This window comes from Tachyglossus aculeatus, chromosome 11 (genome assembly GCF_015852505.1).
Source record: "Tachyglossus aculeatus isolate mTacAcu1 chromosome 11, mTacAcu1.pri, whole genome shotgun sequence".
Taxonomy (NCBI): domain Eukaryota; kingdom Metazoa; phylum Chordata; class Mammalia; order Monotremata; family Tachyglossidae; genus Tachyglossus; species Tachyglossus aculeatus.
In genome coordinates this window covers 60174343-60201234 of record NC_052076.1, presented here as the reverse complement: position 1 = coordinate 60201234, position 26892 = coordinate 60174343, and the positions used below count along the sequence as shown (strand labels likewise).

The window sequence follows — 26892 nt, the reverse complement described above, 5'->3', positions numbered from 1 at the left end:
AAAACTGGATGTGCAAGTCATTACGGCATGAGAACAATGGCTTTTTCTAGGACAGAATATAAGTTCTTGTTCAATGTGCAAATACTTTGAAGAAACTGTGGGAGAGAAATATTTATGTGAATCTCCTTTTAACTGGAACCTGCCCATTTCTCATAAAGTTTAGGGAATGGCTTTGGGGGTAATGAGTCTTTGTGTTTGTGCACCGAAGCATCAGTGATTGGTTACCCAGCAACATCCCAAGCCAAAAATGCCAAAATGAAGGGACCAGGAAGCCTCATTCAGAATGGCAAATATGCCGTAATTGCTTTCAGCCTCTTCTAAAGTTAGTAATAATTAAGAAATGAAGAATTACATTAAATCACAATGAAAGCTCCTGCTCTACTTAAAAATCCACATTTGGGGAGCTACAGAAACGACTTCCTTAGTCATGCTCTTTCGAAAGGTCACAACATGATTTGAAATCTGACCGATGAAGCAAAATATTTACTCCTGAATTATAAAAAGCCGCAAAAGATTAAAGACATATTTTAGTTATGAGCATGTTAATTTATTTCATTTTCAGGGTCGTTACGGCATCCTACGACAAAACAATAAAGGCTTGGGATGTGGAAACTGGAAAAATGTTGGTATGCGTTATTTAAAATTTTCTTCTTTGCTTATTAGCATTTGTGTGGAGGTTTCAAAGCTTCGTATTGACAGTACTTCTAAAAGCAAAATGAGCATGAATTAGCGGCTAGTGATATTGTGTTTCTGTAATGTTGATCTTTCCCCTCCAGCGACTGTTCAGATGATCCATATAATTACTCTTATTCCACTGGATAGCCATGGACAAGGCAATCTCTCTCATTCAGTTGTTGGGAATTTCAACTCAGGAAAATCAGTAGGAGCGGCTAATGCTTGGCAGGAGCGTTTTTATGTCATGTCTTTAAAAATGCTAAATGGAGCTAGTGAAGACAAGGCAGGGGCGTCTGTGTCCTAGACTGAGATAGTGTCTGTCAATCAAGTCACTGGGGACTCAGTGTCTGGCACAGTGCTTGGCACATAGTAAGCACTGAACGAATGCCACAGTTTGTTTTTTTTTATAATAATACCTCCCAACTAGCCTAGGGTAGGCATTTTTAAAGTGCCCTTTTGTGGTGTGACGCTGCACTGCAATTTTGGGAGCGCAGGGCTAATAATGTTTTTATGTAATCAATCAATCGATCGTATTTATTGAGGGTTAGACTCCTGGATCACAAGCTGTCTTTGGATGAGAGTTGGGTGATTCCAAACCCTCCAGTCATAGGTCTGATTGTATTTATATATATATATATATATATATATATATATAAACATATATGTATTTATGTTTGTACATATTTGTTACTCTATTTTACTTGTACATATCTATTCTATTTATTTTATTTTGTTAGTATGTTTGGTTTTGTTCTCTGTCTCCCCCTTTTAGACTGTGAGCCCACTGGTGGGTAGGGACTGTCTCTATATGTTGCCAACTTGGACTTCCCAAGCGCTTAGTACAGTGCTCTGCACACAGTAAGCGCTCAATAAATACGATTGATGATGATGATGATTGTAAACTGTCAAGGGAGTTAGGCTTTGGGAAGGCTAGGTGATACCAGCCCCTTTTAGCCATGGGGTTAATAAACCATGCTCCCTTCATTATAATTCTCCTGCCAGCAAAGCAGCCTGCCCTAGTGGATAGAGCATGGGCCAGCGAGTCAGAAGACCTGGGTTCTAATTCCAGCTCCACTACTTGTCTGCTGTGTGACCCTGGGCAAGTTACTTCACTTCTCTGTGCCTTGGTTACCTCATCTGTAAAGCAGGGATTAAAACCTTGAGCCCCAAATGGGACATGGACTGTGTCCAACCTGATTAGCATGTATCCAACCCAGCACTTAGTACAGTACCAGGGCCAGCAGGGCAAGGGGTAGAACCACCACCTTGGTGGTGGTGGTGGTAGTGTTTCTTAAGGGCAATGGAGGGTAGCGCACCCACCTACTGGGATCTCTGATACCCGGCCCCTCTATTCCAGTCACTGTGGTCTCCTGGTCTTCATTCGTTTATTCATTCAATTGTATTTATTGAGCGCTCACTGTGTGCAGAGCACTGTACTATGCACTTGGGAAGTACAAGTTGGCAGCATATAGAGGCGGTCCCTACCCATGCTCCAGCCAGCCACACACTGATTAAACCCTCACCATCAGTTACTTTATCTTCAAACCACCCGTATCCACAGCACCCCGCCGTTCTGGCCCCAAAGATGGAGTGGGCGAACTATAGCTACACCCTGCCCCCAAAACTGGGGGGGTGAAAAGCTAATGGTGTTGACCTCATAGTGCTGTGAAGTGGGTTTCTCTTCATACCTCACACTCCATTGACTTCCTGTGGCCCTCTACATCAAGTGAAATCCAACAGTTGGCTTGAAATCTGTCCACCAGCTCGCCCCGTTATATATTATCTGCTTAGCACGGTACTCTGCACAAAGTAAGCACTCAACAAGTACCATTGACTGACTTTTCACCCACTGTTCCCCAACTCAATCAAATACAATTATTCATTCATTCTAATTGATTAATAGTTTGAGTCAAGTTTAGGGGTGCTCCATTCTGACCCCGACTTTGGGACTCTCCCCCTTTTAGACTGTGAGCCCACTGTTGGGTAGGGACTGTCTCTATATGTTACCAACTTGTACTTCCCAAGCGCTTAGTACAGTGCTCTGCACACAGTAAGCGCTCAATAAATACGATTGATGATGATGAAGGGGAACACAAATTCCTTCTCCCATCTCCCTTAACCCCCGTTCAGATTAACCTCTAATCATTCCTTCTCTGTTCAGGCATGACAGCTCCTTTGCTCAGTCTTTGCAGGGAGAGAAAGGGGCCGCTCAGCCTGTATCACATTTGAAGTGTGTGCTCTTCAATCAATCAATCAATCAATGGTGTATTTCCGAGAATGCAGTAAGGTAGAGTTGTTAAACCTGATCCCTGCCCTCAAGGAATTCACAATCCAGTGGGGAGGACAGACAGTAAAATAAGTCACAAGAAAGGTAAACAACAGAGTTTAAGGATATGAGCTATGTAAGTGCTGTGGGGGCGGAGAGGTGAATATCAAAGTACTTAGTGGGGTACAGGCTTAGACTTAGGAGGGAGAATAGGGTGGGGAGGTGAGAGGTTAGTCTTAGGTGAATCCAAAGAGGAAGAGAAGGGTGAGGAGGTGAGAGGTTAGTCAGGGAAGGCTTCTTAGAGAAGATATGATTTTAGTAAGGGCTTTGAAGATGGGAAGAGTGGTGGACTGTTGGAAATGAAGTGGGAGGGAGTTCTGTGTAAGAAGGAGGGTGTGAACAAGGGTCAACGTCCCTAGGCTCGCCTCTGTGGTGAGCAAGAGTGACTCTGCTATCGTTGGGGAGCAATCCCCCAGGTGGGGCTCATGACCACCTCTAGACTCTAAGATCATCCCTAGACAGTAAGATTATTTTGGGCAGGGAAAGTATCTACCAACTCTGTTGCATTGTGCTCTCCCAAGCACTTAGTATAGTGCTCTGCACACAGTGATGCTCAATAATAATAATAATAATGATGGCATTTATTAAGCGCTTACTATGTGCAAAGCACTGTTCTAAGCGCTGGGGAGGTTACAAGGTGATCAGGTTGTCCCACGGGGGGCTCACAGTCTTAATCCCCATTTTACAGATGAGGTAACTGAGGCACAGAGAAGTTAAGTGACTTGCCCAAAGCCACACAGCTGACAAATACCATTGATACCGATGATGAGAGTGACAAGAGCAAGGCACAGTGAGTAGGTTGGTGTTAGAGGAGTGAAACATGTGGACTGGGTTGTAGTGGGAGAGGAGCGAGGATAGACAGGAGGGAGAGAGCTGATCGAATGCCTTAAAGCTGGTGGTGAGGTCTTTCTGTTTGATGGATGGCACTTGCTCAGATGGCACACCCCCGTGGGTAGCCTGCCACTGGGTGCTGAAGGAGGTACTGGACTGCAGTCCAGATTCAACAGGTGGACTAAAATGGGCAAGGCAGGGATGCAGCTGATGGTTTTGCTTTGTTTTGTTGTCTGTCTCCCCCTTCTAGACTGTGAGCCCATTGTTGGGTAGGGACTGTCTCTATATGTTACTGACTTGTACTTCCCAAGCACTTAGTACGGTGCTCTGCACACAGTAAACGCTCAATAAATACGATTGAATGAATGAATGAAGACCAGGAGACCACAGTGACTGGAATAGGGGGGCCGGGTATCAGAGATCCCAGTAAGTGGGTGCGCTACCCTCCATTGCCCTTAAGAAACACTACCACCGCTGCCACCTCCACCCCAGAATGGCCATCTGGACTTTGTCCTTTCACCAGACTTGAGTTTGAGCCAATTCCGGTTTACTTTCAGCACTGAATAGGCCACTGATGTTGAGTTTACTAAACTCACCAGCCACACACTGATTAAACCCTCACCATCAGTTACTTTATCTTCAAACCTAAAGGGCAGATATACATATATAGTGTTAAAAGGATTTCATCAATTGGCCTAAAGGCATTTGCATTTCCCTTCAGTTAAATGTCACTTGGAGAGAGAGAGTAGTGGAGGGAGAATGCTGAGATATGCATTCATTAAATATAGGGAGGTAATTTGCATCTTTGAAACTCATTTCCCGCATATAAGAAAGGAGACACAAGTCATTCACAGACCTGCAACCTTGCTCAGCTTTAGATCATTTTTTAACCGAGAGCTTTCTCGTTTTGAAGGTGGAGGGAGGGGCACACTAGGAAAGTGTGGTGCTCTATCAGGGAGGATGGTTTCAAGAAGAGAAGGTAATGATTATAATGGTATTTGTTAAGTGTTTACTATGTGCTAAACATTGTACTAAGTGCACAGTGGATACAAGATAGGTTAGACACAGTCGCTGTCCCACAGTCCAAGTAGGAGGGAGAGCAGGTATTTTATCCCCATTTTACTGAGGCCCAGAGAAACTAAGTGACTTTCCCAGGGCCCCACAGCAGGCGAGGTAGCATTAGAACCCAGGTCCCCTGACTCTCAATCCTAGGCTCTTTTCATTATATCACACTGCTTCTCAAGTTTTGCCCTTGCAATTGTGCCTTTAAGTCTCCCCCTCGGTACTATCTTCCACTGCCTACTTCCTTCCTCTCCAAGTGTTACTCCGGTCAGCCCCAGCCCTGTCCAGCAGGGCTAAATCCTAAATCCTGTCAGTGCAGACTTCACAACATGGCTAAAATCCACCTTGTCCTCTCCATCCAAACTGCTATCATGGTAAATCTATCCTGCCTTGATTCCTGTATCAGCTTGCTGACCTCCCCACCTCCTGTCTCTCCCTACTCCAGTCCATACTTTACTCTGTTGCCCAGATCATTTTTCTACAGAAACATTCAGTTCATGTTTCCCCACTCCTCAAGAACCTCCAGTGGTTGCCCATCCACCTCCGCATCAGACAGCAACTCCTTACCATCAGCTTTAAAGCAATGTCACCTTGCCCCCTCCTACCTCACCTCGCTGCTCTTTTCCTACAACCCACCCTGTATATATCACTCTTCTGGTGCCCACCTTGATCTTGTCTATCTTGCCACTGACCTCTCACCCACATCCTGCCTCTAGCCTGGAACACCCTCCCTTTTCAGATCTGACAGACAATTACTCTCCCCACCTTCAAAGCTTTTTTGAAGGCACATCTTCTCCAAGGGGCCTTCCCTAAGTCCCCATTTCCTCTTCTTCCACTTCCTTTTGTGTCACCCCAATTTGCTCCTTTTGCTCACCCCTCCCTCAGCCTAAAACACTTATGTACATATCTGTAATTTATTTATATTAATGTGTGCCTCCCCTTCTAGACTGTAAGCTCATTCTGTCTACCAACTCTATTATATTGTACTCGCCCCAGTGCAAGTACTCAATAAATACGATTGATTGATTGACTTGTGTCATTTTCAAATGCAAAGCTTCTTTATCACCAGAGCCATCAGCATCCACCTCATTTTTTCCACCTAGGTCTTTAAAGGCCCAATCAAAAGGTGCAGTTTCACTTTAAAAATCTGTTCCTTAATTATGGTAGGGGACCTAACAAATCTAGAAGAATCTAGAAGAATGACTCATAATCCTTATTCTTTTTCAGTGGTCCCTCAGCCATGAAAACATTATACTTTCATGTAAAATTTCTCCTGATGGCAAATATGTGGTATCCGGTTTGGATGTAGGAAATGCAATCTGTGTCACTGATGCCGAAAGTGGTATAAATATCACATATGTCAGAGGTGAGCGCTTTAGAAGGTTACTGTGTTTTGTTCAATTATTCATTGTAATTACATTTTATCATTGGATTAATAATGATTTTTGACTGCTGAATATACTGAAACCTCTATTAGCGTGTGTATAAGGACAGCTAAACTTACCATCATTAAAAGGTTAGGTTATTATTCAATTAAAAATAAGAAATTGAATGTTACATCTGGTTCTCCAGAAATAAGTTTAACGTTTTTAACTTAATTTGCCTGAGGACTGAAACATTATCCGAGTTGTTTTTTTAAAAATGATATTTGTTAAGCGCTTACTATGTGCCAGGCACGGTGCTAAGCACTAGCTAATCAGGTTGGACGCAGTCCCTGTCCCATATAGGGCTCACAGTCCTAATCCCCATTTTATGGTTGAGGTAACTAAAACACGAAAAGGTTAAGTGACCTGCCGAAGGTCACACAGCAGGTGAGTGGTGGAGCTGGGATCAGAACCCACATCCTATACGTCCCAAGCCTCTGCTGTATCGATTAAGTCATTCTGCTTCTTCTGTCCTAGGGACTGGAGTACTATCTATTCTATTTAATTTCATATCTATTCTATTTATTTTATTTTGTTAGTATGTTTGGTTTTGTTCTCTGTCTCCCCCTTTTAGACTGTGAGCCCACTGTTGGGTAGGGACTGTCTCTAGATGTTGCCAATTTGTACTTCCCAAGCGCTTAGTACAGTGCTCTGCACATAGTAAGCGCTCAATAAATACGATTGATGATGATCAAAGTTCAACATCTTTCACGGAACTCCGTTTAATGCTCTACCTGGGTTGATGGCCTTGGCCCAGCTTGACTGTTGGACTGAGTTGGGAAAGACTGTCAATCAGTCAATCAATGGTATTAATTGAGTGCTTTCTGTATGCAGAGCACTGTACTAAACCAAAGGCAGGTTGGACTCAGGTCCCACCAGGGAGGTCTGTACACTCTCTCTCTGATTTGGGTCCCCACTTGCATGGACATCCCAGTGAGCTTGTGAGAAGTTTGTCCCTAGACTGTTAGCCTGCTGTGGGCAGGGAATGTGTCTGTCGTTTTATTGTACTCTCCCAAGCAGTAGAGTGCTGTGCACACAATAAGAGCTCAATAAATACAACTGAAAGAATGAGGTCCCAATAGCTGGAGCTGCCTGGGTTCTAGTTCAGACTGCTTCGGGGGTCCATACTCATGGCGTCTGTCTCCGGCCAGGCTAGGCCCAGCCCTTTGGCCCTCGCTATCCTACGTGGCTTTTACATTACGTCTTAGAGAAGGAAGACTCAGCCTTCATTTCCATTTCATTCCGTGTCCCAAGTGGTGATTTCAGGATAGTTCTAATTTTCCTCCTGGAATATAAACTATAAAATAGAAACGTAACATAGCCTGAAATTACCCCAATCTATTTTGAAAATAGATGTTTTGGCAATTAAAACGTAATTATGTTTATAGGAAGAAAAGCCTAAATTGTGTACCCTAAAAAGTGCCCTTGACAGCTGGTGCAATCACAGTTAGCTTGATGTGAAGCAGTGTGGTGAAGGCACAAAAAAAAAAAAGGAACGAAAAGGAAATGAAACTCTTTCGCACGAACAGGTGAACGGAGTTGTTATGCATTGAAAAGCATAGAGGCAAATGGTCGGGCCCTGAAAGTACGGGAAGCCAAAATGATCTGACCACTGTACCCTGAAGCTACATCCCCTCCCAAACCATGGAACTTTATTTGCTCTTCTCCCAAACTGTTCAATCATATTTATTCCCCGCCTTGGCATCCCCACAGCCCCAAACACCCTTCCTGCCGTCCGTGAACCCTTCCTCCTGACATTGCCACTCCGGATGCCATGCCCAAACCGACTTCAGATGGAAAACTAAATTCTCAGACCCCAGTTACTTCCCTGAATTCATGCCTGCCATAAATCCCTAATGCTGGGGATCCCAGTATTGATCAGGAATTGCAACCCCAGTCTCACCTTCCTCAGAAATTCAGTTTGTTTCTCCTCCCCCAAGCTCAGCTACTGCATTTGTACCCATTTAGTACTACTGAAGAATAGTCAAACCATACTTATTCTGTTTTCCTATGATCAGCTGGTCACAACAGGGGACAGAAGAGGGATTGGCTTAGTGGAAAGAGCCCAGGACAGGGAGTTGGGAGACCCCGATTCTATCATTCATTCAGTCGTATTTTCTGAGCGCTTACCATGTGCAGGGCACTGTACTAAGCACTTGGGAAAGTACAATACAACAATAAACAGTGCCTGGCCCTGTCATCTGCTTGCTGTATAACCTTGCACAAATCACTTAACTCCTCTGGGCCTCAGTTTCCTGATCTGTAAAATAGGGATAAAATGCCTGTTCTCCCACCTTCTTAAGCAGTGAGCCTGGTGGGACAGGATTGTGTCCGATCGGATTATTCTGTACCTACCCCGGTGCTTCACATATTGGTTGCCACATAGTTAAGTGTTTTAATAAGTATCATCATTACTAAGATGCTGAGGAGAAAAGTTGATGGGGAGAGGAAGGTTTCAAAGGCTTAGGAAGACTGAAGAAAAAAAGAGTGCGTGGGTAAAAATGGTTTGAATATGATTTGGTGATCTAGCTGGATATAATGTATTCAGGCAACTGAAGAGACTGTTGAGTTGGGGCAAGCACTGTTTTGGGGTTGTGCAAAAAAATTATGCAAGTGAATACAGTTCAGCAAAGGCAGACTGTGACAGACATTTTGAGGTAAGGCAAATGGCACTTAGAACATTTTAAAATCTAAATCCTGTTTCAGCTCTACAACACATTGGTTTGAACTTCACAACACTAGTCTCATTTATGGTGCTAGCAGGTGGCAGGAAGGGAGGCCCTTGGGAACCGTGGAGATATGAGGAAGCAATTTTTAAATGGCGATTTATTGTCGGGGTGGTCGAAGATGGAGGAGAAAGTTTAAAGAAAGTGTAGGGGGTGGAGTTGGAGAGTTGAGGGAGTTATCTGGTCTCCAGTGAAAGGTCAACATGCCCATTTTATTCGCACTGAATTTCAAGGCAACTCCCCTTACAATTGAGCTTCTCTAACTCAATACAAATAATAATGTATTACTTATCTATAATTGATCAAGTTCACAATCCAGTGTATCTTTGTCAATCGTATTTATTGAGTGCTTACAGTGTGCAGAGCATTGTACTAAGTGCTTAGGAGAGTACAACAAACAAACAAACCGATGCATTTTGGGTTAGAATATTTTGGGTAAGAATAGGGTATCTGACTTTGGTTCTGGAACCAATCCCCCATTTCTAGTATCATTTTTAGGGGAAAATTGTTCCTGGCCTGCAACATTTCGAGATCGGATGCAATTTTCAGGGTACACTTGTGACATAAGTCTGATGACTTCCTGTATCTAATTTCACTAATGCGCTATTCACCATTCATGTAAATAAACTCACAAAAGAAAATTAGAAATGTTGGAAAAATCAATTATTTTTTGGAATCTATCATTATTCTTTATCTTAGATCATCATAAAAGGCCAGTGACTGGATGTTGTTTCGATCCTGACAGTCAGCGGGTGGCTTCAGTCTCATCTGATAGAACGATAAAGGTTTGGGATATAGCAGCACGAACGACACTTCTCACAATTCAGGAGTAAGAGAAACTGATGCATCCAAAATAGAAATTGATGCAGGGAAAAAAAGGCAATCAATAAGAATTCCATCAAAGAGGCAATACGCTCTATGCCAGTAGCCACTTCCACACCAAATATCCCCAAAGCAAGTAAGATGAGGCCTTGGAGTGTGTGGGTTATAGATGAAATCACAGTATTTATTAGTGGCAGTGGCCAACTCATAATAATAATAATTATGGTATTTGTTAAGTGCTTACTATGTGTCACACACTCTTCTAAGCGCTGGGGTGCATACACGGTAATCAGGTTGGACATAGTCCCTGACCCACAGGGGGCTAAGAGTCTTAATTCCCATTTTACAGATGAGGTAGCTGAGGCACAGAGAAGTGAAGTGACTTGCCCAAAGTCACACAGCAGACAAGAGTCGGAGCTGAGATTAGAGCCCACATTCTTTTACTCCCAAGCCTGTGCTCTTTCATTCAATCATATTTATTGAGCACTTACTGTGTGCAGAGCACTGTACTAAACGCCACTAGGCCATGCTGCTTCTCTGATGTGGAGCAGGTTAATTGATGCAGACAGCAATTAAGTGATTTACCCAATTTCACAAGCAGGGGATTGGAACCCAGGTCTCCTGATGCCCAGTCCTATGCACTTTCCACTAGCCCACACGACTCCTCCAAGCATCTCCTCCGTGCTGCTCCTCTTCAAGTTCCAGATAACTATCGTTATCATATTGCAGAGATGATGGTAATAATAGTGAATTAACAATCACAGACAATAAATCCATTTTAAAAAATGAAGAATAATTTATCTGGAATTAGAATCCTTTCGTTTGAAAGGATTAAACATAAACCCTTTAATGAAATTCTTACCACTCAATGTGTTTTTACTACAATTTCAAATAATAAAAGATTTGGTAATGTATTATAGAAAGAGAAACTCAGTCCTGAAGCATTTTGATAATCTCACTTTGCAAGCACAATGATACAACATTGTCTCCTGCTGTGATTTTTGTAATCTGTTGCCCAGTACAGATGGCAAGAGTTGTTCAAATCCTGCCAGGCCCTGAAACTTTTAAGTTTTTGCCTAAGGGCCATCACTGTTTTTCAAAATTGATTTTATTAAAGAGATGATTAATCATTTCTTTTGACCCAGTTTACATATTTCCAATAATCCCTGCAATCTTAAGAAATAAAGACAAAGCCAAATGCTGATTTATAGCAAATACAGTTCTCATTCACTCTAGCTTTGGTGAAATATTTCTCCAGTCAATAGGAGTTGAAGGTCCTTGGCTGTGTTTAATAGTATACATGAAAAATGCAGCTGGAAATATATACGGCTATAAATAGCAAATCTTTAACAATATTGCAGCTAGTCATCATGATTATGTTTTTCCCATGTTTTAGAGCGCATTCCAACATCATCTCAGATTGCTGTTTTACCTTCAGTGGACATTTTTTGTGCACAGCATCTTGGGACAAAACCTTAAAAATATGGGATGTCAAAATAGGGGAATTTCGCCATCGTGGAGCTTGTATGAGCTTGCTGCAGGGTCATGAAGGTTCAATTAGTTGCTGCCTTTTTTCCAAAGATGGTGAGTTATTCGTATTTTAAGCGTCATGAGAACACAAAATGAATTGAGTAATGTGAAAGTGCTTTGGGAATAAATGTCATAAAAAAATCAAGAAAAAAAGTGGAAAAAAATTCAAATTAGACACTGGAGTCACATTCAAATACATGAACTCTGTTTTCTTAAATAATTTACATTCTGGATTGTTCTGGGTGGAGCTCAAATAAATTGGTTTTGGAGTGTGTATTGTATTTCCCACCCAGCAAAAAGGAGGATGCCATTAGAGCTTAGTGGGATATCCAAATAGAGGTGTCTTGAAGGCGGGAGGAAATACAAGACAGTAGAGAAGGAGAGAGGTGCAGGCTGGAAAGGTAGATCTGGGAATCGTCCATGTAGAAATTGTAGTTGAAGCTACGGGAGTGAATAGTAATAATACTTATGGTATTTATTAAGCACTTACTATGCATCGAGCACTGTTCTAAGCATTGGAATAAGTACAAGGTGGTCAGGTTGGATGGACACAGTCCCTGTCGCACGTGGGGCTATCAGTCTAAGACAGAGGATGGGGAATTTTACAGATGAGGTAACTGAGGCACAGAGAAATGAGGTGACTTGCCCAAGGTCACACAGCTAACAGGTGGTGGAGCTGGGATTAGAACCAGGTACTCTGACTACCAGTTTGGTACTCTTCTCAGAGGACCACACTGCTTCCCTTGGAGAATTATCTTGGAGTGGGTGTAGATGGAGATCAGAAGGGTACCCAGAACTGAGCCTTTTGAGGGACTCCCACAGTTAAAGACAGAATAGAAGGTAGAGAAGGAGCAGGCAAAAGACACTGAGCACTCAATAAATAAAACTGACAAGATATATATAAGTGGAGGCAGCTCAAGGAGTTTGGAAAGGAATGGTAGGAGGGAGCTGGTGTGATAACCAGAGCTTACCCTGTAATTATAGGAGGTTTTTTTCAAAGATAGGGGATTCAGTGGACATATTTGAAAGGACTGGGGGAGGAGCCATTGCCAAGTGAGAGCTTGAAGATGATGATCAGGGAGGGAAGAAAAGAAGGGATAAGTGTTTCAGTAAGGTTCGAAGTGATGGGGTCAGAGGCACAGGTGGAGGGAGGAAAGATTTTAAGAGGCGGTGGGAAATCTCTTGTGCTACTTCTGAGAAGGATGGGGCAGGAGGTGGGTGGGGCTGGAGAGGTGCAGGGGAGATTTTAGGGAGACTGCACCTGGTTTCATTTTTTTGATGAAATTGGTGGCACAGTCACTGGGGCAAAGGATGGGGAAGGTGGGGGACAGGATCTTTGAGGACAGAGTTAAGTGTGAAACAGCTGGTGGCAGGCAATGGCCATGAAAGTCAATAAGGATGGAGTAATATTGTTGCTGGGAAGAGTTATAGCAGGCGAGGATGAGTTTGAAAGAATATAAGGCTGTAAATCAACACCATTCTTACTTGGGCATATTTGCTGAGCCACCTGGGAAAAAAAGCAGGAAGCAAAAGATTAAATGTATTTATTCTTGCTTATATGTGTTTTATCAGGTTGAGAAAATATGGGAACAGTGGATAGGCATTTTGAATAAGTAGGTGGTTTTCGTTTTGGTGTTTTTCCTTGTTTGCCAATATCTGTGGAAATGAAACCACAGTATTTTGCCATAGTCTATAAATGAATATGTTAATTTAAAATATTCAATGATAGGATGGCACTTGGAATAATGTAGGAATACTATGAAAATGCAGTACGTTATTGTCATAGACCATGAATCCATTCTTTGGTACATTTGTGATGACTATACTTGTGGAAATTTGTTCATGAGAAATACATTATTCCTCGATGAATCTGTTACTAGTAATATAAATCTGGACAAATTATTTTCTATCAGAGAACACCATCTTAGAATTATAAAGGGTATTCACATCACCAAATAATATTGAATTCAAGTGTTTCAACTAAATATTTTGATATGAAAACAGAGTGCCTCCTACTCAGAGTAACAAAACCAAAATAAGGCTGTGCTTTCTACATAGAGTTACATCTTATTTGCGGGCTTGGATTATGTGTCACAATTGATTTTTGTTGTTGTTGTTGTTTTTTTTTTCGAATGAATCTTCACTTAAAGTGGGTAGGTAGAGTCCTAAAAGTCATCAGAAATGGGGTTGAAAGTATAAGATTCAACCAACATTGTTAATGCTTTTTTTTTTTTTGAGTAGGGTAAACATGACGGTGTGTTTCTTCTGGGAATGAAGTGCTGGAAATCCAAGAACAGTTCAGGAAATGAGTCAGAATAGCTAAATGGGAATTTCTGAGCACTTGGTATTTTCATAGGGCCAAAAAGAAATTCCTTCCATTTGTTAAAAGGCAAGAAACATTAAGCTTATCACAGGAAGGCTTCTGGAGAAGTCACAGTGAATCCCGGATTCTTTTAGCCACTAATTCTTAACTGCTGCAAGGAACACTGCACTTATCCATGTGGGAGGAGATAGTGGCAAACCAATTAGGCAAGGTTTTCAAGAAAGCCAACCTAAATTTCAAGTCTCCTTAAGTAAATTTACAGTTTAATATAAAACAGATTTTGAAGAAAACAGTAGTTTTCTTTTTGGTCCCAATATGTGTCCTCCCTTGTCATTTTAAAGTGGGTTGATTTAGTTTAGTAATCATAAAAACAGAATCAGAAAGAGGTTTTCAGCATTTTATTCAAGTGTGACTGATAGCAGAAGGTCATTAGAGACCATCTACCCAGACTGACTCACTGCAGCTTGAAATCACTTGTCTATTAAGTAGGAGAAAAGCAAACACCCCATCCCCAAAAAGTCCCCCGACCCCATGAAATTCTAATTTTGCTTTACAGCTTCTCTTCTGGTGTCTGGAGCATATGACAAAAATGTTGCTGTCTGGGATGTAGCAGGAGGATATAGGAAGCTAATTTTAAAGGTACTGAGTATTATTCTAAGAATGAAGGGTGATTATGTAACGATTATCGGATTAAGATGAACGTTTCATTATTTTCAAATGGAATGACTATGAGTATGATTACTTTTATTATAGGAAGGGGTAATCTGTCTCTATGATGTGTACAGTTTATATATAATGGGAGAAGAGATTTCAGTCAAGCATCCAACTTTTTTAGTCTCACCTGCACATATGGTTAATATTTCAGTGTCAGGAATATCATCTTCAAACCCAAAGGACAGCTGTATATATTAGTTAAATGATTCTGAATGGGCTAAAATCGCACAGGCACCAGAAACATTTATTATTCATATTCAGACCCATTATTATGTTCGCTTTCTAGACCAATTGACCAAAAACACTGTGAACTTCCGAACAGGCACAGGAAAAAGCCTGTTTTCTTGGACTCTTGCAATGATGTTTTGCATTCTTAGAGTATCTCATGTTCAAACCTCTCTAAATAGTCCATCCTAGGAGATGCTTGTCATCAGAGGCAGCCCAGTCCTTCCATTTCCACTGGCTAGCAGTAGTAATTATGGCATTTGTTAAGCACTTATTTTGTGCCAAGCACTGTACTAAGCATTGGGATAGATAAAAGGTAATCAGGCCTGTATGTTTATTCCTTCCACACTTACAGATCACACACACTAACTTGGTGGGCTCTGTCTCCCATGTCTCTTGCTCCCTATCTGAGCAGGCATGATCTCGGGTTAATGAGTTAGCTGTTTTGAGAAATTGCAGCACTGACACTCATTTACTTTATGCACATTGATGCAAATGTCCCCAGTGTATGCAAAAGGCACTCCATCCAGGCCAGTGAAGAAATTTGTAAGGAGAATTTGTGAGTGTGAGTGTGTGTGCGTGTGTGTACATATATCAGTCTGGTATACCAAGAAGTCAAATAATGAAAAATTCTTTCAGGCCAGATGGTAAACATAAAGTATTTTTGGCTGCTTGAATGGGAATTGGTAGCTTGTGCCAGAATTTAAATGGGCATTACACTCATTCATACATTTTCCAAACCTAAAAAGAGAGAGAAGAAAGCCACTAAAAGCAAATCTGAAAAAAATTATATTTGGTAGGCATACTTATCAAAATACCTGTACTGTTCCGAGCAGAGAAGTAACTGTTTAGCTGAAATATCTGGCTCCGGAAGTATCATTTAGAAAATGAATATTAGTGTCACAGGCAGTTGAAAGCTTTTCTTCAGGTCTTTGATTTTTCAGACAGCTCATTGTTATGCCTGAACCCAGAGTAAGAAGCTCTCCTTTATGGAAGTGAACTATTTGACGAACTATGATAGTGAAGTTAAAGCAGGCAGGAGGGCCTTGATGAAATGTTCCCACGGGCTAACTTTGATGAGAAAGTTGACTTGATATTTCAAAGTCAAGATGAGATACTAATGACTCAGCAAACCAGTGACGTCTAGGATCTAAGGTTATTCTTGTTTCCCTAATGTTTAAAAATATCCAGTCTTCAAACCTTCTCATTAGAAACTAGCAGTCCTCGTGAACTTAGGGTTTGTGGATTTAAGGCTAAACCTACTGGCAAATCGAATCATTTCTATAATAATTATAATGATGATGGTATACTAATGATGTGAGGGAGGGAAAGAAAAATGGCATTATACCCCTATTTTTGTCTTGTCTTATGCTGTCGAGTTGTCTCCGACCCATAGCAACGCCATGGACACATCCCTCCCAGAGTGCCCCACCTCCTTCTGCAGTCGCCCTGGTAGTGCATCCACAGAGTTTTCTTGGTAAAAATACGGAAGGTTTTTTTTACCATTTTTTCCTTCCGCACAGTAAACTTGAGTGTCCACCCTCTACTCTCTCCCTTGCCACTGCTGCCCAGCACGTGTGAGTTTTGACTCGTAGCAGATTGCCTTCCAGTCACTAACCACTGCTCAAGCTAGGATTGGAATGGGTATGCCTCTGCTTGACTCTCCCACCCATAGTTGAGACTGGTAGAGTACTGGATCTCTATTTTACAGATGAGGAAACTGAAGCCCAGAGAAGTTAAGTGACTTGCCCTGATGTGCCCTAGACGTCCTCTAGTTTGTAAATTTCTCCTACGTAAGACGTAAGCTCCTTGTGGGCAGGGATGATTTCTACCTACTCTATTGCATTGTTCTCCCCCAAGTGCTTTGTACAGTGTTCTGCACACAGTTAATCCTCAAAAAAATACCACTGATTGATTTAACTAAATGCCCAAGATCACACAACAAGGAAATGGTGGAACCAAGCCTGGAACCCAGGTCTCCTGACTGCTAGTCCCTTGCTCTTTCCACTGTCATGCTACCAAGGATTTGATTAAAAAAAGGAAAATCATTATTTTTTGAAAATGAATGCTTATTTCTAGTCATTTCCGTCTTCCATTCCTCATTAATTAATCTTCAGTTTACATTTACTGAGGAACTCAAAGACCAGTACCTTTCAAACCACCTGCATAATTTTCATTCTCTACCTGAGCACTTATGGTTTGTATTTGAGGATGGACAAATGAAATTTTTGTATGTGCAAACCTTCCTAAAATAGCTGCCTAGAGAACGTTAATTAAATGCCTGAATATTATTCTGTATATTTTGCAGAATATAAATGTATATAAATAGCAATTTTGAAAGAACATATTGAATGACCTTTAAACTCATATTCTTTTAAAATTTCCTATAAAATGGAAAACATCTTTGACTAAATGGTGAAATTGTAATCAATTGCTTTCATTTAAGTGTAAGTAAGGTCATTACAGGAATACTTATTCTGTTTTTATTCTGAAATGAGAGCAGTAAAACTTTTACTTTTCGATATACAGTAGTTAAAATTTGCTTTACTGCAGGGACATGAAGACTGGGTGATGGATGTTGCAATTAGCAGCAACAGGAAATGGATTCTCTCTGCTTCGAAGGTAAAAACTACATGCATTTCATCGATTTAAAATCTATATTGCATTAGTTAAAATCAGAGATAACACTTGTTATGAGATATAATTCCCCATTGCTGGCACCGGAGTGGTGAGAGAACTGTAGTATCGTGTCTTCAACGTGCAAACTGAGCCAGCAGTTTGAGAAAATTAAGAGTCCGAACAGATACTGTCTGCTGCTTAACCATCTTAGCCTCCTCGGTTTCATTTTCAAACTTAACAAATTCAAAACAGGACTCCTCATCTTTCTGCAAACCATGTCCTCCCCTTGTCTTTCCCATCACTCTAGACAACTCCATCTTCCCTGTCTCTCAAGCCTGTTACCTTGGCATTATCCTTGATTTATCTCTCTCATTCACCCCACATATTCAATGTCACCAGAACCTGTAGATTCTCAACGTCACTAAAATCTGCCCTTTCCTCTCCACCCAAATGCTACTACACTGATCTAAGCACGGATCATATAGATATCATATAGAGAAGCAGCGTGGCTTAGTGGAAAGAGCCTGGGCTTTGGAATCATAGGTCATGGGTTCAAATCCTGGCTCCGCCATTTGTCAGCCATGTGACTTTGGGCCAGTCATTTAACTTCTCTGGGCTTCAGTTACCTCATCTGTAAAATGGGGATTAAGACTGTAAGCCCCATTTGTAAGTGGGACAACCTGATCACCTTGTAAGCTCCCCAGCGCTTAGAACAGTGCTTTGCACATAGTAGGCGCTTAATAAATGCCATCATCATTATTATTATATGCAGCCTTGACTACCGTATCAGCCTTCTTGCTGACCTCCCAGCCTCCTTTCTTTCCCCACCCCAGTTTTTACTTCACTTTGCTGCCACGTCATTTTTTTTTTTAAATAAAATAAACTCAATTTACATCTCCCACATCTCCCCACTCCTCAGAAACTTCCAATGGTTGTCCATCTACTTCTGCTCCAAACCGAAACCCCTTACCTACAGCTTTAAAGCACTCCTTCATATCTCTCCCTCCTACGTTACCTTTCTTATATCCTGCTACAACCCAGCCTGCACACTTCTTCTAACACCAACTTATTCACTGTACCTAGATCTTATCTATCTCACCGTTGACCTCTTGCCCATGTCCTTCCTCTGTCCGGGAACACTCTCCCCCTTCATATTTGACAGACTTTAACCCTCTCTTCAAAACCCTACTAAATTCACTTGTCATCCAATAGGCCATCCCTGACAGAGTTTCTGTTTCTTCTAACTTCCTCTCCCTTCTGTGCCACCTATGTATTTGGATCTGTACCCTTTAAGAATGTGATATTCTTCCCACCCTCAGTCCCATGGCCCATATTTCAGCCCCATGGCACTTAAGTACATATCCAGAATGTATTTAAACGTTTGTCTCCCCGCTAAGTTTCTGGTAGGCAGGGAACATGTCTACCGACTCTGTTGTAATATACTCTCCCAAGTGCTTCATATAGTGCTCTGCATACAGTAAGTGCTCAGTAAATACCATCAATTGATTGATTTTTCAATCCAGTGAGGGGGGCTTGGTAACTAGAATTTCTTTTGTCTCTGTGTGGCATATTTCATTCTGAGAATGCTGTGATGGTCTTGAAGAGAGATTGGAAGCTGTGGTAACTGAGGACCAGGGTCTGAAAGCTGAAGTCCTCAAGAACCTGGGGCTTCACCATGACTGTCTCTCACTCTAGTCAATCAACCAGTCAGTGGCATTTACTGAGCACTTACTGAGTGCAGAGCAGCGTACTAAGTACAGTACAGCAGAGCTTACAGAGCTTACAATCAACCCTCCGTTTAACCGCAACCCAGTTCTCCTATTTTGCCACCATCCCAAACCATCCAACCCTAGCAATGTTGTCTGTTTGCTCAATCTCATTCATCTCGTGCCTCTCTCTCTCCCCTCTCTACCACCTGACAGCAGCCCATGAAACCCCTGCTCCATCTTGGGCAATCTCCCCTTCTTCCTTGTTCAGTTACTGCTCTTTCTCGCCATCACTGAGACCTGGCTCACTCCATATGACACTGTCTTCCCTAAACCTCCCTTCTCTCTCCTTTCCCTGTCTCTAGGGGAAAGAGGAGAAGTCAGCCCACTCTTTGCTCTACCATTGCCACTAATACACCTTTCCTCCTCTTCCATCTCTCACCTCTTCCTTTGAAGCTCACATCATGTGCCTCTAACACCAGAAAAATGACCATTTGCTGTCATCTACTGCCCCTCTGACCCCACCTCCACTTTTATGAACAATTTTGTCAACTTTCTCACCTTTATCTTCTCCTTCCTCCCACATTCTAGACTATAAGCTCATCGTGGGCAAGGAACATGTCTACCAACTCTTTTGTACTCTCCCACATGCTTAGTACAGTGCTCTGCACATAGTATGCACTCAATAAATACCATTGATTGATTGTAATCCTCAGGAATTTCAAAATCCCCATTGATGTTTGCCCTCTTCCTCTCACTCCTGCTTGAATACTGCCATAACCTCCTGGCTGATCTCCCTGCCACTGATATCTCCCCTCTCCAGTCCGTACTTCAGCCTGCTATTCATTGTTCTCCACACATCTCCGCACTCCTAAAACCTGCAGTGGTTACCTGTTCTTCTCCACATCAAGGAGAAATGCCTCAGACTTGGCTTTGACAATCAGCTTTCCCCCTCTCCTGCTTATCCACTCTCCGTTCCTACTATACCCTAAGTTATTTCCTCTGATCCTCTCAAACTAATGAACTTGTTGTACCTTATTCTCATTTCTCCCACTGCTACCACCCCTCCTCCCATACACACACACAAACACACACCTCCATTCTCCTTCATATCTGACAGACCACGTTTCTCTCTATCGTCAAAGCCGGCCTGTCCTGGGACATCGATTGGGATTTAGGGCTAGGCTTCTTGAAACAGCTTGAAGTTTAAAATAGTGATTACAGTCCTTTATTTAAGTATGGGTTCAGTTCATTTCAATTTGAGTTCATTAGCCTCTAGAGGAACATTTTACAAAATCTAGAGAAAGTGAAGTATGAGGCTACTGTAAAAAAATGATTTATAAAGATGTGATCTTATTAAGATTACACTATTTTATGGGTATTATAAATTGTGTCTTTGTGGTCCAACTGAAGAACAAAGGTGGACATGAAGAAGAAAATTTCACCTGTGGCTTTTTTTGTCATGTTACTTGATGGTGTAGACATGGCTTGTATGTTTACATCACATTTAGGTCTTTTTTATGAATAAATCAGAAAGGTGCTAAACTAAGGCACTTGGGTGATGCAAGTTTTAACTTCTTTTAAGGTGGTCAAGCAGAAAGGGAATCACAACTCAAAGTTCCTTCTCCCTTTTAAAATTCAAGTTACTAGAGTATATATTAGGAAGTTATTGAGGTAATATATACACTTGCAAATGAAAAAAAACTCATCCTGGCTCAGTAAACAACCTGGTTTCATAAGTGGTTTGGGGGGAAAATACAAATACTTGGCATGATATATATATATATATATATATATATATATATATATATATATAAAATATACCTGTACATATACATTATATATACATGTATATATATGTGTATATATTTGTATATATATATATATGTTTTGTTGTCTGTCTCACCCTTCTAGACTGTGAGCCAATTGTAGGGTAGGGACCGTCTCTATATGTTGTTGACTTGTACTTCCCAAGCGCTTAGTACAGTGCTCTGCACACAGTAAGCACTCAATAAATGATAGAATGAAAAAAGATTGAATGAATATATAAATATATTCACTTTAAACACATACATAGTCACTATATTCACTTTAAAGACTAGCTATCTAAATATGTAATATGTGAATACTGTGAATACAGTGTAGCAAGCCAATTCCTACATCCCTAAAGAAAATTAAGGATCTAATATTTTTACTTTCCAGGACAACATTTGCAGGTTCATTTAGGATTTTTCTAGCTACTTTTTAAGGCATATAATTATAGAGTCTTTTTGGTTTTGTAATACAGTGATTCTCTGATTGTCTCTGGTGATTATGCTGTAATTTGGGTAATAATTACTGTTTTTAATATTTAGGATTCTACAATGAGGTTGTGGGATATTGAAAAAGCTGATAAGATTCCAGAAGTAATAGAAAATAAATTAGCTAAGGGTATCACAATAGCTCAGGTTGGTACTAGTTGAACTTGGAGTAGATGATGGTTTCAATTTTCTTCTTTCATTAATCTTATTAAAAGAATTATAGTTACAGGTTAAGACTAACCCATTGAATTAGTGATACTTCCTCTTTCTCTTTTTTCCTAACTCTAAATTTTCCCCTTGCCTTTCTCCTTATGACTCCATTTCTTTTATGAAATTTCCCTGACACCAACATGTGTGTGTATATGTGCCTCTATATTCCCAACACTTTGACATTCATACCTCTGTTAGACATCCAGTATCATTAATTATAATTTAGTTTTCTGGTAAGAAAAAAAACAAAACTATTTTTGGAGTATTTTCTCCCCCCACAGAAAAGGCAGTACAACAAAGCAATACAGAACCACTCTTTTTTAAAATATTTAAAATAATCCAATTTATTAACCAGTCATTTTGAGGATCAGGTTCACTGTTCTAAGAAACAGCTGGGTAATGAAAGAAAAAGGAGAGAATTCAAAGCCCAGACAGTTCAGTGCCTGAGAAGGGAGGTGGGGTTTCCCTTGTTGTTGTTTGTTTTATTACAAAGTTCAAGTTGCTTCTCGTGGTTTCTTTCCTGTGGAACCACTACTTTGGGGCAGTCCACAGGGAAATGCCAGGGAACTAACTTAACCTTTACCAGAAAACCCATAAAAAGCTGTACATCCCTATTCCTCCACGATCACTGCTGACAGAGGAGAATGGCAACTATTCTACCATTCTCTGGACAGCATGTAGTTGTGGACCTAAAGTCAGTTTGCATTTTCTGATTCCTAAAATAAGTAGAACAATGTAAGAATGTCAATTAATCAATCATTTATTGAGCACTTACTGTGTGCAGAGTACTGAGCACGTGGGAGAGTATGATATAACAGAGTTGGTAGACATGTTCTCTACCCACAACGAACTTATGGTCTAGAATATTATTTAAAGTATTTTTGGAAGTATTTTGACTGCCTGAACAACTTGACTGGCTTGAGATTAATGGAGCCAACCGAAAAGAAAGCTAGGATACCTTAATACAATTAGGCAATCAATCAATAATATTTATTGAGTGTTGCTCCATGCAGGACACTGTATTAGGCACTTGGGAGGGTACAATGGAGTTAGCAGATATGATTCTTACCTTCAAGGAGCTTAAAACTTTTTGGATATGAGGAGGGAAAGTGTTTCAGGCAGAGGGAGAATGTGAGCAGGAGGTCAATGGTGAGAGAGATTAGAATGGGTTTCTGTGAGTAGGTTGGTTGGAGAGCAAAGCATGTGAGCTGGGGTCTAATGGGGGATGAACAAGGATAAGTAATAATAATACTGGTATTTGTGAAGAACTTAAGATGTGTCAAGTACTGTAGTAAGCACTAGGGTAGATACAAGATAATCAGGTCTGACAGTCCCTGTCCCCAATAATGTTCACAGTCTAAAGGAAGAAAGGAGGGTAGGAATAGAATAACCATTTGACAGGTGACGAAACTGAGTTAAGTGACTTGCTTGGCATCACACAGTAGAAATGTAAATACGATTGAATGAATGAATGAATGAATGAAATGTGGTGGAGTCAAGATTAGAATCCAGATCCTCTGACTCCCAGTCCTGTGTCCTTTCCATTAGACCACGTTGTTGGAGTACCTTAAAGCCAATGGAGAGGAGTTTCTGATTGATACAGAGAAGAATGAATAGCCATTGGAGGTTTGGGAAGAGTCAGGCAACATGTGCTAAAGATGTTTTAGAAAAATGATCAGGACAGCCAAGTAAAGTATGGACTTGAGAGGGGAGAGACTGGAGTCAAGGAGGTCAGCAAAGAGGCTAATGCAGTATTGGAGGCAGGATATGATAAGTGCTCAGACTGGTAGGGTAGCGGCTAGGGAAGAAAAGGTAGATTCTGGAGATGTTGTGATGGTAGAACCTATAGGATTTGGAGAAAAATGGACTATATAGGTTGAATGAGAGAGCTGAGTCGAGGATACTGCCGAGGTTAGGGGCTTTTGAGACAGAGAGGGTGATCATGTCTCTATGGTAAAGTTGGGAGAAGGAGAGTATTTTGGAGGGTAAAGAGTTCAGTTTTAGACATGCTAAGCTTTAGGTGCCAAGGGGACATCCTAGTGCCAGGAGATCTAAGATTGCAGAGAAGGAGAGAGGGTAGGGCTAGTAAAGTAGATTTGGGAGGCCTCCACTAAGAGCGGATGAACGCCCCCAAGGAAGAGAGCATAGATTGCAAAGAAGGCACCCAGAACAGAGCCTTTCCTGAGCTATCGAAATCTCCTTTTGTTTTGGCACCTGAACCTTTGATTGTCTAAACTAGACTCACTTTCAATTGGTTCAGATCAATGGCTTTTTACTGTGTTTTGGCAGAGTTAATTGTTATGTAAAAGCCTGGTAAGCTGCCCACTCCAGCAAAAGTATAGTAACCTTGATTTATTGAAATCTGATTCATCAGGAGGTCAGTTACTTTGAATAATTGTAGCCCTTAGGGCTGTTATAGTCTAGACTTTGAGCCCACTGTTGGGTAGGGACCATCTCTATATGTTGCCAACTTGTACTTCCCAAGCGCTTAGTACAGTGCTTTGCACACAGTAAGCACTCAATAAATATGATTGAATGAATGTTCTGTACATCAAGAACCCCGATTGATAGTTCAGCCCAAAGAATGTTGTCTACCGCATAGATAGGTTGGCAGATTTTCAGTGGACTGCAGTGTGAAGAACAGCCTCTTTAAAGTTATATGGCCATCTCTACATAACATTCCGGGAGTGCTGCCTCTGAGTCTGTGAAGCCAGATGGTATCCTATCACATCATGAGAGATGGACATCCAGCTTTGAAGAACCTGCGCTTCAGGTTTCGGGGATCAAGAGCATAGACTTCCTGATTATTTGAAGGATGGCTTCTTCTGATTTCAAAAATCCTCTAGTTTCTCCAGAAGTTTCTAAAAGACATTCCTTCATCACCCAAAAAGGCTCAACAGTTGTACTGAATGGCAGTTTCAGTTCAAGCTGATGGCTATCATGTACAGAGGATGCAGGTTAATCTGCATTTTATGAATTACTTTACCTTGAAATGACCATGGATTATCATAAATGAGAAACAAAGTAGATACGGAATCAGAAAATGCGAGTGGCTTTTATTCTGAACCTTTTAAAAAAAGTACAATAAATACAATATTTCGTAACCTAAGGTTTTCACAAGTGTTGAATTGTAGAATTCAACTCTTTTATTATTTAATAATGTGACCCTTTCTTTAGAGCTCGTATGGTTGAGTGGGCTTTCCAGAATTTTCTTAAAAAGCCCAGTGTCAAAGTGACATCAAGTGTGACCTCAACCTATGTCTTCACAGCACAGAGGAAGTGGGGTGTAATTAGCCAACAGTGAACCCACTGTTGGGTAGGGACTGTCTCTATATGTTGCCAACTTGTACTTCCCAAGCGCTTAGTACAGTGCTCTGCACACAGTAAGCGCTCAATAAATACGATTGATGATGATGATGATGATGATGGTCATACAAATTACTGAGTAATTCAGGCTAAAAAGAAGACACATTGTAGTGTGAAGGCCTAGCCTTAAAGTGAGGTCCAATTGAGTCAATGCATTCAAAATGTTAAATTGTACATCTATTTAATCCTCTTGCGAATTAACATGCCTTTTATTATATTCAAATATTTTACACCAGTGTGAAGACTGTAAAAAGCCTTTTTCACTCCTACAAAGCAATGGCAGTTTTAAAGTGGAAACGAAATGTGTATTCTGTCGACTGGCCTCTCCTTCAAGACAGGATTTGCCATCACCACCTGAAGTAAATTGATTACAGGCTATTGGACATGTATATGCTCAGATAAGTTTTCCATAGGGTTTGAACATGCTGGCTAGCATGTAGAGTGCTTTGGAAATCGGGATCTTCTATTGAACACTTGCAGGCGTGGATATTTCACTGGTGTGTTTAATGCAAAAGGTCACGACTAAATCTCAAGGTTTGGGAATCTGTTTGTGGTATTTCACAAAAAAATATGATTGTATTCTGCAGTAAAAAATTGATTTAAGTGAATAGACATAATAAAATCTAGAGTTTTTTGAGGGGTATAGTCTGGAGTTGAACTTTTAAAATAATTTGTATATTTAGCATATACCTCAACTGAATACTTTCTATAATCATATTGTTATATCTACAAGAAGAATAGATGAATTCACTTTATTTCCTGTGGGACATATCGAAAACATTGAAGAAAGAACACACTATTCTATGAAGTTTTGGAATCTGTATTTCATATGAACTTTCTGTGTGTTAAAAATGCCTTTGGTACAGGGTCATTAAAATCCTCTTCAGAGTTTGTTGGAAAATGTTTAAATGCAAGATTAACTTGTATGTCACATGATCAAATGTGACAAACCGGTTTTGTATATTAACACTGTGTACTCACAGTCAATAAAAGATTAAGTTCCAGGATATTAAACCATTCATTACAATTGCTTTTGTAACCCAGTGGCTTGTTCATCCAAGAGTGAAGGAGTATGTTTTATGTAGGTAGGTAACAGCTGGTAATGGCAAAGTTGCTGAAAATGGAAGTCAGTTATGAATTTGGAATTTAATGGCTTTGTTTTTAAACAACCCAAAGCATCTTGAAGCCCAGGCTGTATGGATGGCTCTTCAAACCAAAGAGAAAAGGAAACAATTTAAATGGGAAAGGTTTCTTTCCTATGGTCATCACCATCAGTTAACACGAATCCCGTACTGACGTATGCATGGATGATCCTTATGCTGGTGACTTCCAGGAAAGCTATTAGTGATCAGTAAAATTACCCAAGTTTTTTTTCTCTCTAGAAGGGCTACTGGGTAATGCTTCCTCTTTTATGAAATTGTCATCGAAAAAGGTAGAAGATAAATGAATTAGCACAGGATAATGCATTTGTCCAACCTGAAGATTATTGGTACTGTAAGTAGATTTTTCTTTTCCACCCATAGAGAACCTTGTTTGGAGCCTTTGCCCTTGGATTCTTTGCTTAAATTCATTTTAGTTATTTTCCAAATAAAAGCTGCAGAAAAAAATGGAACATGGCTCTGGAGTCATTTTTATGAAATCAAACGTTTGTGTGGCTTTCAGAGGATAGGTTAGACAATTTTTCTTTCGTGCGATTAGTAATGCTTTCTTAGAGTTGTAGTAGTCTGTAGTAGTCTGCTTCTGGAATGTGCTACTCTTGGTTTATTTAAATACCCTTCTTGTAATATCAGAATTGGAATTGTCCCTTGTTCGCTCATTCTGTCCCTCTTTAGCTAGAATACAAAAGTCTCCATTTGTTCGGTGAACAGAGTGAAACAAATTACCAGATTTTGTGCAAAAGTAATGTGACATTCACACATTAATGAGCTGAAACATTTCTTCTGAATGAAGCTTTTATTCTTGAAATTAAGAAAGGCAAGGCAAATGGATCTTTCCTTTGCCATAGCACATATAAGCCTTATTAAATTAGCATT

At 40.7% G+C, this 26892-nt stretch overlaps 1 protein-coding gene across 1 annotated transcript in view; it reads left to right on the top strand.

Annotated features, from left to right (window-relative positions):
• The window catches only part of WDR88 (WD repeat domain 88), a 32981-nt gene extending 6510 nt beyond the window's left edge, over nucleotides 1-26471 (top strand). The window contains exons 4-11 of the mRNA XM_038754340.1: nucleotides 563-626; nucleotides 6122-6260; nucleotides 9744-9873; nucleotides 11263-11450; nucleotides 14276-14358; nucleotides 17212-17280; nucleotides 21338-21430; nucleotides 25096-26471. Coding sequence (XP_038610268.1) covers nucleotides 563-626; nucleotides 6122-6260; nucleotides 9744-9873; nucleotides 11263-11450; nucleotides 14276-14358; nucleotides 17212-17280; nucleotides 21338-21430; nucleotides 25096-25227 — 898 coding nt within the window. The 3' untranslated portion in view covers nucleotides 25228-26471. The remainder of the gene's footprint in view (nucleotides 1-562; nucleotides 627-6121; nucleotides 6261-9743; nucleotides 9874-11262; nucleotides 11451-14275; nucleotides 14359-17211; nucleotides 17281-21337; nucleotides 21431-25095) is intronic.
• The last annotated feature ends 421 nt before the right edge of the window (nucleotides 26472-26892 follow it).